Here is a 19,600-nt window from a genome sequence, read left to right as displayed (position 1 = left end):
TGGTCAGCTCTACTTTACACTGTAAATGCTGCACAGACGAATGTTACCACAAACCGTGTTCAACACGGTAGGTAATGTAAAAATGGCAATGTAATAAAAAGCAACAAAAAACTAAATGATGGCAACAGGTTACCAGTGGGAGAATAGCCCTTATATACAGTATATGAGCATGGTGAACCTACCTCTCATTCCCAGGCTGAAACTCTGAAAGCAAGGATGGCCTACGGCGATGAGGCTGGACCAAGTGGGAACTGTATTCTCTGGCATGAGGGTGGTAGTCCACCAGTCCCATTTCCTGGAACACAAACAACAAAATGTTTTCAGCAATGATTCTTTCTCTTTGACATTGATGCAAAGACCCCTGAATTAAAAAAAATGTTTTCCTACATTCCCCGCCTTGTTTCCTCTGTAATATCCAGTCATTTTCACTCCTGCTCTCATTCTCCTCATTTGTTTCTCACACAAGCTGGGTAACCTATACAGCTACTGTAAACTTGCACCTCTGCCGACCGAGGGTTTGTGGGACACAGCCCATCAACCCTCATCTCCTCCTGAATGTGATGACAAGAGGGAGTGGAAGGATTAACGTGTGCAGCTGTGGGGATCCTGAAGGGGTTAAGCCTTAGGCTCTCCCATAACATATGAACAAGAAAAAAAAAAAGACTTGCAAACACTGGAGGTCACCAAATGAACTTCTGCATCATCTTTAAGTCACTTTGAAGCACAGACAGCTTTGTCCGTGAGACGTAGAAGAAGATAATCTTGAAAATTAGGAGATGTGGGTGGAAAGAATGGGAAAAACCTTACAGTGACACCGTCATGACAACATGAACTTTCAACTCAAACATCTAATGAGGGGTTTGTGTGCACAACATTGTAACCGGGGAATGTTTCTGTTGGAAAAACACCAGTGGGGGCCCATGGGGTCAGACCCTCTCCAACGGTAATACCTTGTTTACTAAATATCCACCAAGAGGGCAAAGTCTGAGCTGCAACTACAGTAAAATCTCTCAAATGTTGAGGCACTACAGCTGGTGCCATTAAACACATTACGCGCCGTGCCCCTTACCGTGTGTGCCCGTTGCAGCTGCAGCGGTAGACTAGCCGGGCTGGGCAGGTGCCGTGTGTCCAGTCCAGTCCTCCTGCCCGACGGCACTGAGTGGGGGTGAGAGGACATGCTGGCACAGCCGCTTCCTCTACAGGCGGGAAGTTTGTGTGGCTGCAGAGCAGATGTCGTGCATTATCGGCTGCTTCTCTTAGCCAGAAACCTGTAGAGACAAAAAACATGAGCCATTTTTTTGTAGCTGAGCAACATCATATGAATTGCCTGAACAATTTATAAAATGTATGCATAACTTTTGCTCTGAAACAATTTTGTAGCTAAAACTTCCAGAGTAGTTTGAGAAGCAAGTGTGTGTCTGTCTGCTCCGGATATCAGTGTCATCGCTTCCCTACCACAGCTGCTCCCCCCACCACTGCTCCTAGTAAAAGAGTGAGAGGGCCTGCACCTGCTAGACTGAGCCCCTCCCTCACTGCTTATTGAATGGGCCACTGTCCGCACACTGAGGGCTCACAGACAGAGACCAGCCAAATCAAGCAGCTAGCTGGTAAACCAAAAATACTCTTGAGTTTAATGGGGCTTTAGAGGCAACATAAATAACTTAATGACAGATAGAGATGTAGGCCTCGAGTCAGGCACTAGATTTTTAATTCCAGATAAAATAATGCTTGTAGAGTGTCCCCTTCTACCAGGAGTGTAGTGGAGAATAACGATGTAAGTAAAATCAGACAAAGCTTCGCATTCTTCTAAATGGCACGGACGCATGAAGCCAACGCAGACAAACGTGACAAAAATGAATGTGACACAGGAGTCAAAATAGATGTGGTTTGATACAATAATAAAGTTTGTCAGTTGACAAAGTCTGTCATTGTGTAACAGGCTCAACAACACAAAATAATAAACCTACATATGTGCATTAATTAGGGCCCAAGGGCCGACCAGCAGGAGGCTGGCGAAGGCCCTTTTGTGTTTGCTCCTATTATTATTTTTCTCCTTTGAGCTTTGCGCTCATTTTTGACTGCCTAACATGTCTGAAAGTTTGCTGGGATTTCCACAATTGCCAGTCTGGCGGTATAATTTGCGATAAGAATTATATGCCATGGACGTTGCAAAATGCCTCTATATTGCCCCCTTAAGAGATGCCCCAGCATTGCGTTTATCAGACATGTACACAATTTGGGGGGCACATGTAACATGTCTAGACCTACCAAAAAAAAGCCTCTTGGAGCCATTCCCTATAACCAACAGGAAGTCAGCCATTTTGTTTCAAAGTCTCATTTTTGTAATTTTACACGTTTCATATAAGGGCTGAACGATTAATTGCATTTGCGATAATATCGCAATATGATAAACGCGATTTTCTAACCGCAAGGGACGCGATTACACAGGTCAGGTGATACGCGAGTGAGTGGAGCCTTCGGTTCCAAGAACAAGCATCCGTCACGCTGCACTAACCTGGTGCGCAATGTCCTCAAGCTCGACAGAACAGTTGGAAACTGATACAGCGGAGACTTTAGTCTCGAAGAGGTACAGCACGTCGGTTTGTTGTGCAGAACATGCCGTGCTACCGTTGCTACTTCACGGGGCAACTCCAGCAACCTGTATCAGCGCTTTGCACAGCGCCACAGCAGCTTCATGACGAGTGTACGGCCAACAATCAGTGACAGTAGTGACGAACACAGAACCACCCGAGAGTTGTTTGAGACTGTTACTCCGCATGAAAATGTCTTACGTGGCACCGTGACAAACACTACGACAATTCCCTCGTTAAAGAGACAGACTGCTAACAGAGAGAGAGCTCTCTCCCCTTATCCTCTTCAACACATCTTGCTCTGTCAGTGTGCGCGTGTGCACGCTAATTATAATCGCAAATCGCAATATCTGTTAAAAAAAAATCGCGATTCAATATTTTCCCCAAATCGTTCAGCCCTATTTTATATTTTAACTCCTCCTCCTACAGATTTCACACGAGCAGCTTTAAAAGTAGTGTGTGTCCAAAGACCTATTGGATGAAAAGTTATCAAAATCCTGACTTTTCTTCAGAGGGCATGGCCTTGACAGCGTGGCGAATTTCGATCATTTGCCATGAAACAGGAAGTTGAGTGTAATTGAAAGTAAATGGTCCGATCTGACCCAAACTTTTCAGGCATGATAACGGTCTCGCCCGCAACACATCTACAGGTCAATGTTGGCCAACCGCCAATAGCGCCACCTGCTGGCAACAGGAAGTGACATGTTTCATATTTTTACGTCCTCTGCGTTGAAGGTTTACCAGATCCACCTCTTAATTGCTCAGAAAACCTAAAACACGATGATGTGATATACAGTAATCTGTGACCCTTCGTCAGATGCCCTCTATGTGGCATGGTGGCGAACTTCGATGTGCCGCTATGAAACATTGGACTGTCATAACTAGGCCATATATGGTCATATCTTTACCAAATTTCTCAGGCATGATAACAGTCTCACCTTCAACACATTCGCATGTCAATATTGAACCAGGGTTATAGCACCAACTACTGGCAACAGGAAGTAAAACGTTTTGTACTTCTATGTCCTCTGCTTTGAAGGTACACCAGCTCCACCTCAAATGTGGTCAGTAAAGTTGTGAGACTCTAATGATGTCAAATTATGAAACATTTAAATAATAAAAGATATATTTAAAAAATTAAAAATTTGAAATTAAAAAAAGAAATTATGAAACATTTGACCATGTGTTTAACGGTGTTGCCATGGCGACCTATAGTTCGCCATTAAATACAAATGTGTGTTTGATGGACTTGGGATGCTTAGAATCTCATGAAACTTGGCAGACGGTTTAAGAGGGGCTAATCCTCATGTCTGAAATGGCTCTTTAGTCTAATGGTGGCAAAAAGGCTCGCTAGCGCCCCCTGTAACATTTCAAAGTCAAGGCCCCCACCTTTAAATTTGATGTAGATGGACTAAATTTGGAATGCCCATGTATCATGTGACGCCCTACAAAAAAGCCTCTGGGAGCCAATAGCCCAGCACCAGAAGTCGGCCTTTGAATCAAACATCACACGATCATAACTTAACCATATGTCGTCATATCTTCACCAACTTTCTCAGGAATGGTAACATTCACACCCTCTACGCATGTCAATATTGAGCCATGGTCATTACGCCACCTACTGACAACAGAAAGTATGACTCGTGCCAAACATCATCCTATTTACATGATGCACTCAACGCATCATGTAAGCGTACGCAGGATGTGAAAAAACACTGTGCGCAGCTTGAAAAACATGGGACGACTTGCTCTAGTTGTAATTACTACTGCATGCTGAAATTGGGTAAGTTACTCTGTTACTTTTTAAATAACTGTATATAATTTCTCATTTTCAGTCACTTGCCCATCACTGGTTATAAAAAGTCTGACACAGACCAAAAAACAGTACATTGCAAACAATACTACAGACTGGTCCTTGTGCCGGCGGCAAACTATACGGCAGAGAATCACGAAGATGGAAGGAGGTGAAAGCCGCTTATGCAACTTACATTTGCAAAGACATTGCCCCTATTTTTTACATTGAAGATTTTACAAAAATGTGCTTTACAGTGATATGTCTATCTAGATATGAGATGACCTTTATTATTATGAGATTTGGGGTTTTTTGTCACACAATTTATTCTTATGTGTGTAATCTCCTGTGTGTCTGTCAATAACGCAGCAGCATTATTATGTACTCGATGATTTTTTCCCCTCATAGTATTTCGACTTGTGATAAATTTTATAGGAGGAATATTTTTTCCTGGATCATAGTTTCACATCCACATGTTGCTTTTCTCCACAGACGCTGACTTTGCTGGGGGAACAGCTGAGGAAGGAATATTCAACGCACCTACTGTATTTTATTCATGTGCCAAATAAGGCTTGACAATATTACATCATTGTCTACTAACTAAAGAACGTGTTATAGTCTAGCAGTGTCAACAGTAGTCCCTGTTAGCTTCTTACCCGTGGGAACGTGGGAACGTAATGTTACGTATCTGGACTGGCTTCTGTTGCAATGGTAGCGTGCGCGGGCACGGCGGACTGGGAGGAGCTGTGGAGGCAGAACCGAAGTGCAGCGGAGTGGGAGGGGGAGGGAGCAGGCGCTGAGGGATTTTGAATTCTGAGACCACACTTCTCTCAATCCTACCGACAGCAGCTTTAATAGGGTTGGGTACCGAAAATCTGGTGCCAGCCAGGTACTGATTCTAAAACAGCCAGTACATAACGGACCGAATCACAACACAGATTTCTGTGCCTCAATTTGCTGCCAGAGGTATGTGATGAAATAGTTGCGCTGCCTTCAGGCAACATTGCCCACATTGCACATGCCTAGTTAACATTATACTATAGTGGCAATACACTCTACATGGCTCTGGCAGCACATTACATTAGCTACAGTTAGCTGGAAGCTACTTACTACCAGCCAAAGTAAGTAAACAAGACATGTATTTAGTGTTAAATAATTGGAGTTCAGTTCGGTTTTATTTATGTTAATTTCTTTTGCACTTATTTATATTTGTATATTTAAATATACTTTAAAGTGTTAATATTATATTATTTATTTATTTAATTTGTGAAATTTCAAGTTCCAATTTGCCTTATTGTTCTTATTGTCAACCGTCATTTTGTGCTTTTTTTAAGGAAAAGGTATCGGTTATGGCACTGTTTAGGCACCGGTACAGTTTTAAAGGTATGGATTTAGCACCAGTATTGGAAAAAACCCAAACGATACCCAACCCTATCAATTGAAAAATAATTAACACTTTAGAACCATAACAAACCAGTGTTGCGGACATTGTCATTCCTTGAGGTCTAAAAAAAAACATGTTGAATGTCTTGCCTTTCATATTAAAAGGCAAATAGATTTTTTTTTTTTTAAATTTTTAATATATATATATATATATTGATCTGTATAAAAATATTATGATACTTTTAGCCATGTTTTCTGGCCTCAAACCTTACCGGGAATGAATTTTTGGATTTTCATGATCAAGACGATGTTGAGCTCTTTACTATGACTGTACTATTCTCAGCCTCTCCAAAAAGCCTGTGATAGTAGTAGTAGCTGGACTTATACTCGTGATATGTGTCCCTGAGACTCCTGCCAACACAGAAATTTGGTCTCCTGCCATTTCTATGAGCCACTGACTAATGACGCCTCTCTCCCACAGCTCATGTTTCAGCAATGTGTGGGGCACACAACAAGAGGCCCGGTGGCAGAAATATGGTCTCTCAACATGGCACTGATCGAAATCTGGACAGAACATCAATTTTGTTAACTGAATGGAAGACCCACCACTACTGAGTCCTGGAGTCCTTTAAGTCCTAGAAAAAGATCGATGTGTATTTCATAAAGCCCGACTGATTTAACGGTTGGCCGATTAAAATTGGCTGATATATGCCTTCAACATATCGGCTTCCTTGTTTCTTTGCTGTAGGCTTGTCGCCAGAACCGACATTACGGTACCAAGTTGGTCCAAACATTCTGAAAATGTGACGGCCCTTTTTTTTCCTGCAGTAGCTTAAGTACCGTAGGAACCGAGGTAGTAATTCTTCCGGAACTGAGGGGGTCAGCATTTACACCTCAAGTGTTGTAGTCTGCCCTCAAATAGTAAGGAATTAGAAGAACACCCCTCAGCACACTGGAAAAGTTCGAGCGGAAGATGGCAACAAGTTCTGCTCCGTCCCGACAACAGTTGGATGCATTTGAGGCGGATGAATATGACGTTATAATTAATGCTCTAAAGCCAATATGCATCGATGCTATCATTGCCATCGTGCATTTTAAACCAAGGGAGTTAACAGCTGACAAGGCATCCAGATCAGTTTAAATAATTCAAGGCGAGTGAGTTTCAATTCAGATTAACATCATATACAAAATGTTAAAACTTCTAATCTGTATCCTGAAATCGGCGCTACATGTTAACACGTTATCTGAGGCAACTGGCATTGTTGCTGTGAAACCTCCTCACGTTCTGCTCCATACAATGTTAGCAATAGCCGTTTGCTAACAACGCTACCGCTACCTCGTAGTGAGCTAACATCTGTTCAGTCTATGTCCCATCAACAACATGTTGCTGATGTTCAGAGTATATAAGGTGTGCGTCTCGGCGAGTGTGTGCTGTGTGTTTGTGTGTGTGTGTGTGCGCGCGCGTCTTTGCGTGTTCGCGTGCCTTAGTACAGTAGCCTCAACTGTTTTCTTAGTCATTGTCAGACAGTATGTTTGATAACTGAAATCTCTCTCTTTTTTCCCAGTAGCAGCCAGAGGATGATGCACCCAGAGCAAAGTCAGTAAACCATATCAGAAGCTCTTCTGAGGTACAGAAAATATGATTTCTAAATCTAAGCTCAGTATTGTTTTAAATATTTGAAGGCTATATGCCACTTTTTTCTTTTTTTGCCATATAAAGAGGTGCTTTATTTTATTTATTATATCTAGAAGCCATGACTTCCAATGGCCAGGTTTAAAAATGTTAAGTATGTGCCATAAAAAAAGTAGATATTTTTTGTAATGCTAAATTGTTTCTTTTCATTTATTATTTGAAGGCTACACGCCACTATTGTTGTTTTTTGTAATGTTCAAATATTTATTTAGTAATAGGAGTAATTGTTTAAGTATTATTGTTTTTGTCCTTTTTTTATACCGTGGTATCAAATTTGGTATCGACTGGAGTATCAACTAATATTTTTCATATCGTGACATCCCTAGTTTGCCGACATGCTTCCATCGAGTCTGCGTAGACTATCCACCCTGCGCCCATGCTAACTACGCACGCTCCAGACAAGTCAAGTGGGTGCTTGTTTCGTGTAGGTATGTACTCTTCCTTTCCCGTTCTTGGTCCTATTCTGGTTAAGCTAGTCATTTTAGGCTTTTATATTCAGTTTAAAACAACAAAGTCTGCAGTCAGTAAATTGCCATCATGATTTTTCATGGAACATGTCCGCATACACATAGCACCAATGAAAGCATAAATAGAAGCGTACCCACATCCTCAGTCCCTAATCCAATCAAGGGCAAGCAAAAACCATGATCTGGCCTAGAGGGGTACAGCTGTCAGCGTATAACTCCAAAGCAGAGGAGTTTATTGGCATCAGATAGCACTGTATTACTTTTTGTCTCTGTACAAACTGTTGTTGTATTAAAATAAATGCCGGTGCTGACACATGCACAAGCACCTTGTCCATGAGTGATAACATGCATCATTCTTTGTGAAGATACATAATATCTTTGGAGACACAATTAAAAGTGCAATAGACAGGAAAGTGCCATTAAGTTTTTGAAAATAATATTTTTAAAAAACTAAAACAACCCTAACCCTAAGTCAATTGTGGTCTATAAGCTGTTGAACATAAGCTCACAGGCTAGGTCAACTATCCCAATTGGTAGCCATAGTTCCTGTTAGAGGTAATTTGAAAGTCTCCAAACCTTCCCAGGACCTCTGCAACCAGGCATAAACAAGCACTTTTTATAGCATGCGCCTACATCATTGGCAGAGTATAGCGGTGTGCCAAGTATGGTGGAGTGCCAGTGTGCCAGTCTCCATTGTCTCACTCTAGTTTTGACTCTTTTTTTTGCTGCACAAAAAGGGGCACTATATTCCTACTCCTGTTCCTTCCTGCTGGACTGTCACAAACACAGAATGTCACTTGATTTCATTTACGCAAAGGGCTCTGTTATGAAAAGCTGAACATGGCTCTGCTTTTAAGGAACAGAGTAGCTCTGTAAACATTGGCTCAGAGAAGCCAATGGGTAGGAAAAACACTGCTCAAAGTCTCACAGCAACTAGACTCTCTGCCTTTTGTCAAGTAGCCTTAACTGTGGCTTTAAATATTTTCAAGAATCTAGTGCACTGGTGCTAATTTTTTGCTTAGAAAAACCTGGATAAACACAACAAACAAACGGGAGTGCTGAAGTCCTTGAGTAGGTCTCAATGCTGGCGAAATATTATATGAGGAAAAGTCCAAATATGTTATATAAATACAAATATGCTCAACAAAGGGCAGAAAAAGAGGCCAGCAATACAAAGAGAGAGTGAGATAAACCATCCTTTGATGACAATCCAGTCCAGAGAGATTCGCCTGAGAAGGAGGAAAACAAATCTGAAGGCAGTCACAAGATCTGCAGAGGACAAAAAACCTGAATCAAGATGAGAGGGCCAACACAATGAGAGAGCTTTGACATAAACTCTGAGGCGAATGGGGCCTTCCAGACGAGAGGGCCAACACATGCACTGGCACTGTTACAGACACCCACAGGCAAGTCGATGGCTGACTGCCAACACTGCGAATGAACTCAGTCACCTCACTCTCTCACTCTAGCGTGCTTCCCCCCACCACCTCTTTTGCTTCCGTCTTCTCCACAGAGTAGAGTGGGCCTCAGCCTTCAGAGGTGCAAGCCAACATTTCATCCTTTTATCCCCCACCCCCCACCCTCCCTCTCCATTTTAGGAATGGCTGTGGAAATACTAGCACAGAGAACACATGCGGCGTCCAGTCTGCCAAGGAGAGCAGGAGGCCGACTTCAAACAACTGTTTAATTCCACGGATATAAACAGTTAATCAGAACGCTGTCTAGTTTGGCTTGGTAGGTTGACATTCCAGCTCCAAAAAGAGTATGAGATATTCAACCATCAATAACCATCAACATATTTTGAGCCTTGATAGCATGGCATGGACTTTGGTATAACCAAGCATGTGATTGACTGTAACTGCAATAATGCAGTGTAAATTATATGTCCATAAATATATTTTGCCTGTATTTTTACATGGGGAAAAACACAGTATAGAGCTGTCAAGGACGGTGAGTGATGATGAGTGTACAGTAATGGACACAAGGCTTGGTCTGGGAACAACATCAGAAGTCTATAAAGCAGTGCCCTACAGAGTTGTGCTTAGGGGAGGGGGGCTGCTAGGACTCTCAGCCTAGGAATGTGGCACCCTGTCAGGTCTCATAAGGATTTATCTCCCTGGAGCCTCATTACCGAAGGGCCCAGGACAAGCAGGCTCTCGCTCTCTTACCCTTTCGCTCACTCACCCTCAACCTTAATACTGAACTGCTCCCAAACACTATGCCTGCATGACAACACATTGATTTTCAAAATCTTTACTCGGAACATGGGTGGTCTGCTTTACCTTTGAAGGTGCAAACAAAAAGTCACTTGCTATTCGTATCCCTAGAAACAACTTACAAACTTCATAATTTGGAGGAACCAGAGGTCTTTTCCATCTACGTATATTCAGTGTTATTAAAGTAAACACTTAGCAGCCACTACAATTCAATTTTGAATACTTCTGCAGAGTTTATGTCTCTTCCCATCCACTCAAATTTAAAGGAGAAATATTGTATTTTTTTCTGTTTCCTCTAGTGTGTTATATAGTTTTTTTGTGCATGTTAAAGGTCTGCAAAGTTAAAAAATACGAAAGTCTGCAGTCTCTCCCCAACAGAAAACACTGTTCCTGGAGCTCCTGAAACGCCTCATCAGCAGTCAGGCCAATGCTTCCGTAAGATGTTGACACCAACATATTACGGATGCACATAAAGCATCTCTAGCGGCTAGTCCGACACGCCCCCAACAGAGCTGGGTAAAGGGAGAGCGAGAGAACGTCCTACACTGCGCTGAAGTTGTTGACCAATCATTAAAAGGGGGTCAGCTGGCCAATCAAAGCAGACTGGGCTTCAGGGGGGCCTTAAAGAGAAAGAAGCTAAAGTCAAGTGTTTCAGACAGAGGTTGGAAAGAGGAGCGGACAATATGAGGAAACTGATGGGTTTACTGAACCTTTTCAAGTAATAACCCAAATTAAAATTATGAACCTGAATAAGGGGTGGGAGAAATAATTTTTGAACGATTATGTCTCGATGCACAAAAATTCATAATCATAATTTTTGCAACTCAATTTTCAACATTAAGATGCAACTTAACATCACCAAGCTTCAGACTGTATGGTGGACTGCTGCAAGCGAATGAGGCATGTAAAGTACATCCCTCCGACATCCACTACGTTCCTCACAGCTGAACGTCACGGACGAAGAGACCATTAAGATGCAACTTAACATCACCAAGCTTCAGACTGTATGGTGGACTGCTGCAAGCGAATGAGGCACGTAACTTACATCCCTCTGATGTCCACTACGTCCCTCACGACTGAACGTCACGGACGTAGAGACCATGGGCGCCGTGTTTACGTTGTAAGCTACATGATTGTTTTTTTTACTAAAAGGGTGCTGCGACAGGCACACTTTTGTTGTTGTTGTTTTTTTGCTGGGAAATATATTGGCAAATATAACCTTCCAGTGGAGACATCAAACACAGCAGACAATTTAATCACATGCCTATATTTTTTCAAGTGTGAGAGCTAATCTTAATTCTTTTTTTAAATCCAAACTATTACATTTCTCCAACCGTCACTGGACAAAAAGGAGAGCAAGATAATGAGTTACTCACAGCGAAGTAAAATCAAATGTTAGGTGACAAGAAAACGGCCACAATAAGCAGAATGTGATAAAATTATTAGTGTAACTCCCGAGAGGCCAGTAGCAAAGTGAATTGACAGAACATCCCAACACCCAAAAACTGATCTCACCCATACCTCCCCTCAACTTTAGACAGGAACTCTGCGGTCACAACAAATATCTAAATCAGCAACTGAAGACGCTGTGAGAAAAGTGTGAGAAAAGTGTGAGCACGCCATCAACTTTGACACCGCTGTAATTTCTCTGAGGGTAAGAGGTACAATCATGTCCCTTAAGCACAGCCTGTCACACCTTCCAATTTTAGTTTGGCTGAACACAACCACAATAGAAGCGATAATGAAACCGAAAAATGGTGGAGGTATTGTTATGTAAACAATGGTAAAATCATCTTCAGCATTGACAGACATGGCTCAATGTTAAACTGCAGCTACAGGTTCAGAATCAGAAACAGTGGAACATTGATTTTAAAGATTTTTTTAGAGGATTATAAGCAAAAATAGATGTTAAATATTCAACACTAATGTTTTTTGAAATGTGTCTAAGATTCACAGCATTTTGTTACTTAAAGTATGAGGTACTTATGCATAGTTAATAGGGCTGGGACGACTCGTCGACGTAATCGACTACATAAATTCGTCGACTCAAATAATTTGCATCAATGAGTCGCCCCAAACAACTAGATTAACTCTTGTTTCGGTGCAGAAGGCTGCGAAGGCTTCAAGCTCTGGGTTGCAAGCACAGCGTTTTACACACTCCTCATACTGAGGTTTATGGCGATGTTTTAAATGGTGGTAGAGATTCGTCATGCTCAAACTTTTAGTTGCAACCTGTTTGCAGGATTCTCTACACATCTGAAACTTGGAATCCATCTCCAAATGATCGAGCCAGTATTTGTAATAATCTTCGGCTGCTTTCCTCTCATTTGTGTCTGTTTCCGTGTTGGTGCTGCATGCAGGACTTGCGTGTGTGTGAGTGAGCGGGTAGGCGAGGGGCTCAGAGAGGAAGAGGGGCGGGGCCAGGCAAAGTTGTGTGCGAGGGACAGACAGGGAGAGGAGAAACAGGCGAACTGACGGCTCCGCGAAAGAAACTTGTTTACGTTTCTTTTACGTTATTTTGACGCAAAATAAATCTCGATATACACAATATTGTCTTATCCTATATCGTGTTTGAAAATATATCGATATATTTCAAAAACTCGATATATCGCCCAGCCCTACCAAGGAGTCTAACGCAGGCGCGAGTCAGAGGTCGCGCTACTCAAAACCCCGTGGTGCAAAGAAAGTGCGGGCCGGCGCGCGACGGCTGAGGTGGGATCCCGGCTCCGCGGGGCTCCGGGCGCACCACCGGCCAAAAAAATGTATCATTAGATTAGTCGATTAATCGAAAAAATACTCGCTAGATTATTCGTTTGAAAAATAATCGTTTGGGACAGCTCTAATAGTTAATATGCTACCTTATGGAGATGGTGATCAGCACAGTCATTTTAACGGAGTTTGGAGAAGTGGATGTAGCGAAAGGTGCAGAGGAAACCCCCGAAAAATGCCTTTTTTCGCCACATTTTTAAAAAACGTTAACCTTAAAAAAAATGATACGAAGATATGCCATTCACTGTGGACGTAGGAGGATACCTTTATGAGCTATGATTCGAACAGCTAATTTGTAGAGTGATACGCTGATTTTCTGCCCCGGCGTGAGTTGGTGTAGTAATACATGGTCGCTTGAATACAAGTACGCCTTTTTTTTTTAGGTAAGCATTTAAAAATGTGACGAAAAGGACGTTTTTCTGTGGTCCCCTCTGCAACAGTGGGACAACAACTTTCGCTACATCCACTTCTCCAAACTCCTTAAAATGATGGCGCTGATCACCATCTCCATAAGGTAACATATTTACTATTTATGAATACCTCATACAACCCCACTTCAAAACCACTGAACTATCCCTTTACAATGAGGGAAGTATTCTGCCGTCACCAAAATATTTGACATGTTGATGGTTTAATGACAGAAAGGATGTATTCAGACCAAAAAAAGCCCTGGTTTAAAAGGCACATAAGATTGTGCTTGTGGGCGTGTTGTTTCATATACCAGTGAGACATTGAAACATGATCCAGGGAAGTCCAGTTGAAGGAATGCCTATGAGTTGAAAAAGACGGTTAAATGCGAAAACGCAGCACAGTGATTTGGAATACTCAGGCAGGATTTTACAACTCAGGAAAGTTACCTCGGGAACAACTGTTTTGCCTTTCGTAGCAGCAATCTTGAGGTAAACAGCAGATATTCAGAGTTCACGTCACAAAGTAATCCCCAAGGAATGCGCACTTACATGTCTTATTTACTGCAGCAAAAGTAGATTTCTTATTGCCGCATAACTTTTTTGCAAGCATGAGCTGAAGGCTTGGGATTTTATGAATTGGATTCAATTACATGACTTATTTACTGCAGCAAAAGTAGATTTCTTATTGCCGCATAACTTTTTTGCAAGCATGAGCTGAAGGCTTGGGATTTTATGAATTGGATTCAATAACTGATTGAATAACACTTCTTTTTATTTCGTTTTGTGTGGAATTTTCACATCACAGATGGTGTGCAAAGGCATGAAGACATTACAGGAAAATGTGCGACTGGACACGTAAGCGGTCAGCGGAGTATAATGTGGGTCAGAGCTCTGCTATTATGAAGGACTGTGGTATAACTGTGTGGAGGCTGAGAATATATTTCTTATCAAGCCTGTTAGGGTGATCTTTTAAAAAAAAACATCAATAATAATGCAGAACAAAATAGATTCTTGTGATGAGGACAAAAAGGATAAAAGGACAGGAGATGTGTTTAAGTGTGAATTATATATCCTCATACTTTTGTGATCATTATGCTTTTAAAACCAACTACAAGAAAAATAATGGCTACAAATGATCAAATTATGTACTCATGTCAGATTCTAAACATTTATTAAATGTTGGGCGGGCACAGTCAATTCACATATTCTCTTCTTTAACAGATTCTATCAATCATAAGCATTGCCCCCACACACAGACTGGAAAAGTACATGCCTGACATGGAAGAAACAAGAGAGAGGAGCAGGAGACAGATGAACAGGGCCACTGACTAGCTGGCCTGTCCCTCCAGATGTGGTCGTCCAGCTGTATCCATGCTGGACAACATAGCAGCTATCTGACTTCCTGCCCGTTGCCCTGCTGGCCGCCTCAGCGACACTCTTTGAAATTACATAAGGCTCTACCCTCCCCCTTCCTGCTGGCAGGCATAGAACCGGGGCCTTTACACACTGCCTCAGCCATCGACGACTCCCTGTAACCATGGAGGCGCAGGCACTCCACTGAAACACGCTGAAGGATCTGAAACCGACTTCCTCATATAACAGACACATGGCGACACCACGAATAAACATTCTACATAATAACTATGATCGGTTAATTATAACAATCAATAGTTTTTGGGGTAAATTCAATTACTGTTTAAAAATATAGGGGTGATGCTGACTCAAACTTTCAAGATTTATTCCTCTGGGAGACACCCACATATAAAATAAATGAAACCACAAGTTAACAGCACAGTATTTGTGTATTAATTTAAACAAGGGAGTATATATTAGTAGGGCTCCAACGACATGTCGACGTAATTGATTACGTCAATTCGTCGATTTGCGTAGAATGCGTCGACACGTCACACTGTTTACATTCATCCCCAGTGATGGCAACTCCCGTTCTGGGGAATGCAGGAAATGAAACTTAATATGAAAAAGCTTGTGTTATATGAGTGGCGTATGTGCATCGTGTTTGTGGCAGAACGGCAGAGAGAGAGAGCCTCGGTGCAAGTGAATGTGAGCATGGCGAGGTCCGGTGAAACGGAGTTTGTTGCAGCAGTGAATTTACAGTGAAGGTTTCAGTCTGTCTGTTGATAAATTGCAGCGTCTAAAGACAAGTTTGAAGTTTCACCGCTTCAGTATTTACCGCTGGTTGAGGAAGTAAACGGGGTAAGTCTCGGTCTGACCGAGACAACACGTTGGCCCTGGAGAAAGTAAAATCACATCTCCCCTGGAGGAAAGGCTGCAAACTCAGATACTCACACCAGTTAAGCGATGCGTCAATTTTTCCGCAAACTGCGACAAACATAAACTATGTTTTACCTTTAATATTTTGTCATGATAAGTTGTGTTTTGAGCCATAAATTTGCTCCTGTTCATGAGTTTTACAGTGAGAAACGTCACATCTGACAATGTCCAAATAAAGCCTGTAACTTCGCTCTTCTTCACTTTATCAGCATGACATTTGGGAGAGATAATGTTCAGATGTGCTATGGAAGATCTTTTTTCTGTCATATGCATTATTAAATAGAGAATACTCACACTAAATGTCTTCTTTTTTTTTGCTGTGATTTGTTAATCGATCCAAATACACTGTCATTCCAAAAGGCAAAAAATATGGGCTTCCTCTCAAATCAAACAAACTATTTTGCCAAGTAAGTTTAATAATAATACAAAAGGCAAGAAAACCTATCTTGTGAAATTTTACTCTTCTGAGATCTTTACACATCGTGTGTGTGATTTATAAACAACACAAAAATGTGAAATCCTCGCATGCAAATGTTTTGCATTAAAACAATTCATACTGGCAACGATGCAAATTTGTGAGCTTTAGCACATGTTCGGATAAAATCATCCTCTTATGGAGAAGCGATTTTTCAAACTAAAACGGTGTGGGCAGTTCTCTCAGTTTTAGGTGCTCTGAAAACTCTGGAGTAATGTAGCAGCAGCGATGTGTTGTGTTGTGTGGAAACAAAAATGTAGTAATATGGATGTAGCCCAAATCAGTCCCTCTCATAGAATTGATCATTAGTTTCGCTAAAAGATTGTCAGCGTCAGCTTACCATCCTGCGTCTAGAGCCTAATGTCACAGATTCCAGGACTGCTGTGACTCAAACTCACAACAGGTAACCAATGCCAACACTAATAATTTACAGCGACGTGAAGTCAGATCTTGGAACTTAAATAATCAACACTGTATCATTCACAACAAAGTGTCAAAAAGCATTACCTCGGTGTCACAGTGAAACTTAATTCAACTTGAGGAATTGAATCAAAACATTTAAAATATTTATCCAGGCAACTTACAGCACTTTAACAGCTCAGCCTGGTTGCTATATTGAGTCAAACAATTTTTAGTACGTGAATTCTTTTCACCACGATAAACACCCTAAATAAATTGCGAGGAAATGTACATGATGGTAGAATAATGGGTCACTGATCAAGTGTGAATGATAACTACCAATGATTGTTAATTATTGATGAACAAAATTACTGAGCAGATCCCCTTGGATGGCACTACACTAAACACTCCTCAGTTCGGGACACAATGTGACAACATGGATATGAGGGGTCAACTTTTCGAATCTCTCTTTATTCTCTGCCGGCTCTGCTCTTAAAGTACACCTGACATTCGGCTCTCCATCTGAGGAGGAGGAAATAAAACCGAGGAGTGCACTTGTCTGCCGGGTTGACCTACTTCCTCTTCACTGCTACTTAATTATTCAAGAGCTTTGAAATAAGCTTCTGTATGGCAGCATGCAACCCAAGAGCCTCTGTTTGCCCCTCATGACAGCAGCCTCACAGAGCTTCCATTTATGCATGAGAGGGTTCAAGTGTGTGTGTACAGTGTCGGCGTGCGCGTCTGAGAGCACTGCCAAACACTAATGGCCATACGTGCCCGTGTTATTTACAGACAACATGACAAACAAAACATCCCAAATAGATTTGATACACAAGGTTTTAAATTATGGACAGGGAAAGGTTCCGTAGAGGGGAAAAACACTCCAAATATTTCAAAACACAGACCAGATGTCACAACAGCAGCGCAATGTTTATATGTATTCAGAGGAATAATTTGGTCAAAACTGTGCTGTCATGGATCCAGTGCACATGTTAAGGCAGGGGTTCAATCCTTCCACATACGCAAACCATAACCTGTAATTACACTCCACTTAGGCTTTCATACCTGTCACTGTAACATATTTATTTTGTATTTTCACAGTTAGATCATCAACCCTGAGGTGTGCACCCTTGGCTGCCCTTACAACATGCTTTCCAGAAGCTGCAAAACTAACTATGCTGTGACATACGTTCCAAGCTTAAATGTGAAGATAAACAGAGGGATTTCTTTCAGCCAATAGACTCATACCACACCTCTGTCTGACACTCTGGACTCTGTTTAACAAAAATCCTGCACATTTTCACCTGAATGTCTTCTTCTTATGCACATTACTGGTGTCTGATTATTCACTTGCACATATATTATGTGCATTATTTATTTTTAATTCATCATACTTGTACAGTCCTGCAGTTCTTATATTTTAAAATTTGTATTTCTTATATATAAATATATATACATTTAATTTTTTGTAAAGTCTGTTGTGTGACAGATACCTGCAGCTATGACAACGGAATTCCCAGTTTGGGATCAATAAAGTTCATCCATCTATCTACGAGTCAGATTCAATACTATCTACAATACAAATTCTAGGAAAATAAGTCCATCAAAGCAGCAACAAGGGCAAACAATGATAAATAAGTGCTTCAGTGCAACATCTAACTGCATGTGGAGATCTTTCCTGGAGTAGCTGGTGCTGAGCAGACTAACACACTTGTCGCACTCTAAGACCGCAAGACAACAAATACTGAACATTGCTCCACATCAATGTCGCGCTGTCTTAAATGTTTGTCCAGATTCGAGTGCGACCCCACTTGCAGCTTATAAACGCCCCGTAGTTTATAAATGCCCCGTATTTACTGCACTTTGCATGGTTGTCGCTTTCTCTGTTAAAGTACAGGCAGACTTATGACCGTTTAACTTGGTGCATGTTTCACTCTGTGGCCCGGACGTTAGCATGCGTCCTATGCGCTAGCTCCTTTCAAAATACAGGTGCAGTTACGTTGATGCGTGACATATATTAATATGTATATATCTTTAAGGAACCAAAATGTAGAAGCGAAGTTTAACTTTTTCTGACAGGTACCCCGTAATAGGGCTGCAGCTATCGATTATTTTAGTATTGATAAAATATTCGATATACTCGAATACTCGATCGTTTAATCGAGTAATCGGATAAGAAATAATTTTGCTTAATTGAGAGGAGTGTTGATCTTTTATCCTGCCCGTTGACCGTAGTTGGGGAGACGGGAGAGCTGTCTGCTCCGGGACCAACCCCTTATTTTCCCTCCAACAGCGCTGAGAACAGACATACGGAGACTTCTGTGTGGAACACACAATAACTTTGCGGCTTTAACATAAAACTTCTGCAGATGTGTGTGCAGTGTCGGGCTTGCGAGCACAGGCATCAGCCAATACCGACCATCTCAAAATGACTAAATGCTGCCCACAGCTGTAGCCTACGCACAAACAACAGCAATGGCCTGTAACATGCCGTCATCCATGTTGCGTAATGGAGTCAAGTGAATCATTTACCACAGAGCCATTTCTAATCTCCGCTAATCCGCTGTTTGCCACTCTTTTGGTATGTTTAAATATGGGTGACTGATTTTTGGAGCTACTCCATTTCATGGCCAGAGAAAAAAGAAAAAAGAAGCCTTTGAATGATTAATGACTGTCTTTGAATTCATGTAGTTTCTAATTACACCCAAAAATCATCAATAAAACAAAAAAGTGAATTCAATATCTTTAAAGTCCAATTTTGATTATGTTCGCATACCTCAAAAGAGCCGTGCGGAACAATCTCCAATGACCGGAAGCTGATTTATCACTGATCGGTCAGCTGAGTTGTCAAATATGTGCCAATGTGAAAACCTTTATATACAGAACGTAAAGCACAAAAATATGTTTGGGTGAATAGTGTCATCGCTAATTTTGAGTAGTGCTCCTACACAATTGATTACTATTGTCTGCGGCACATTAAACAGAGAACTTGACACAGGTTAGTAAACGATGGTGGCGAGACAAGCTGTAATTCTAGTCTGTCACAAAAGTCCAGTATCGGCCGTGCTCTACCAAAGACCCAGACTAACTCACAAAAACTCATTCAAATGCTT

At 41.5% G+C, this 19,600-nt stretch overlaps 1 protein-coding gene across 4 annotated transcripts in view; it reads right to left on the bottom strand.

Moving 5' to 3' along the window:
* The window catches only part of ncor2 (nuclear receptor corepressor 2), a 94,427-nt gene that overhangs the window by 66,211 nt on the left and 8,616 nt on the right, over positions 1 to 19,600 (bottom strand). For all 4 annotated transcript variants that reach the window (XM_035638680.2, XM_035638684.2, XM_047329311.1 and 1 more), the window contains exons 2-3: positions 1,070 to 1,268; positions 183 to 295 (exon numbers count right to left, since the gene is read on the bottom strand). In XM_035638680.2, the coding sequence (XP_035494573.2) occupies positions 183 to 295; positions 1,070 to 1,177 (221 nt within the window). In that variant the 5' untranslated portion in view covers positions 1,178 to 1,268. The remainder of the gene's footprint in view (positions 1 to 182; positions 296 to 1,069; positions 1,269 to 19,600) is intronic.

Source organism: Scophthalmus maximus, chromosome 19 (genome assembly GCF_022379125.1).
Source record: "Scophthalmus maximus strain ysfricsl-2021 chromosome 19, ASM2237912v1, whole genome shotgun sequence".
NCBI lineage: Eukaryota > Metazoa > Chordata > Actinopteri > Pleuronectiformes > Scophthalmidae > Scophthalmus > Scophthalmus maximus.
Note: the sequence above shows the minus strand (reverse complement) of the source record. Positions and strands in the feature narration are given on the sequence as shown.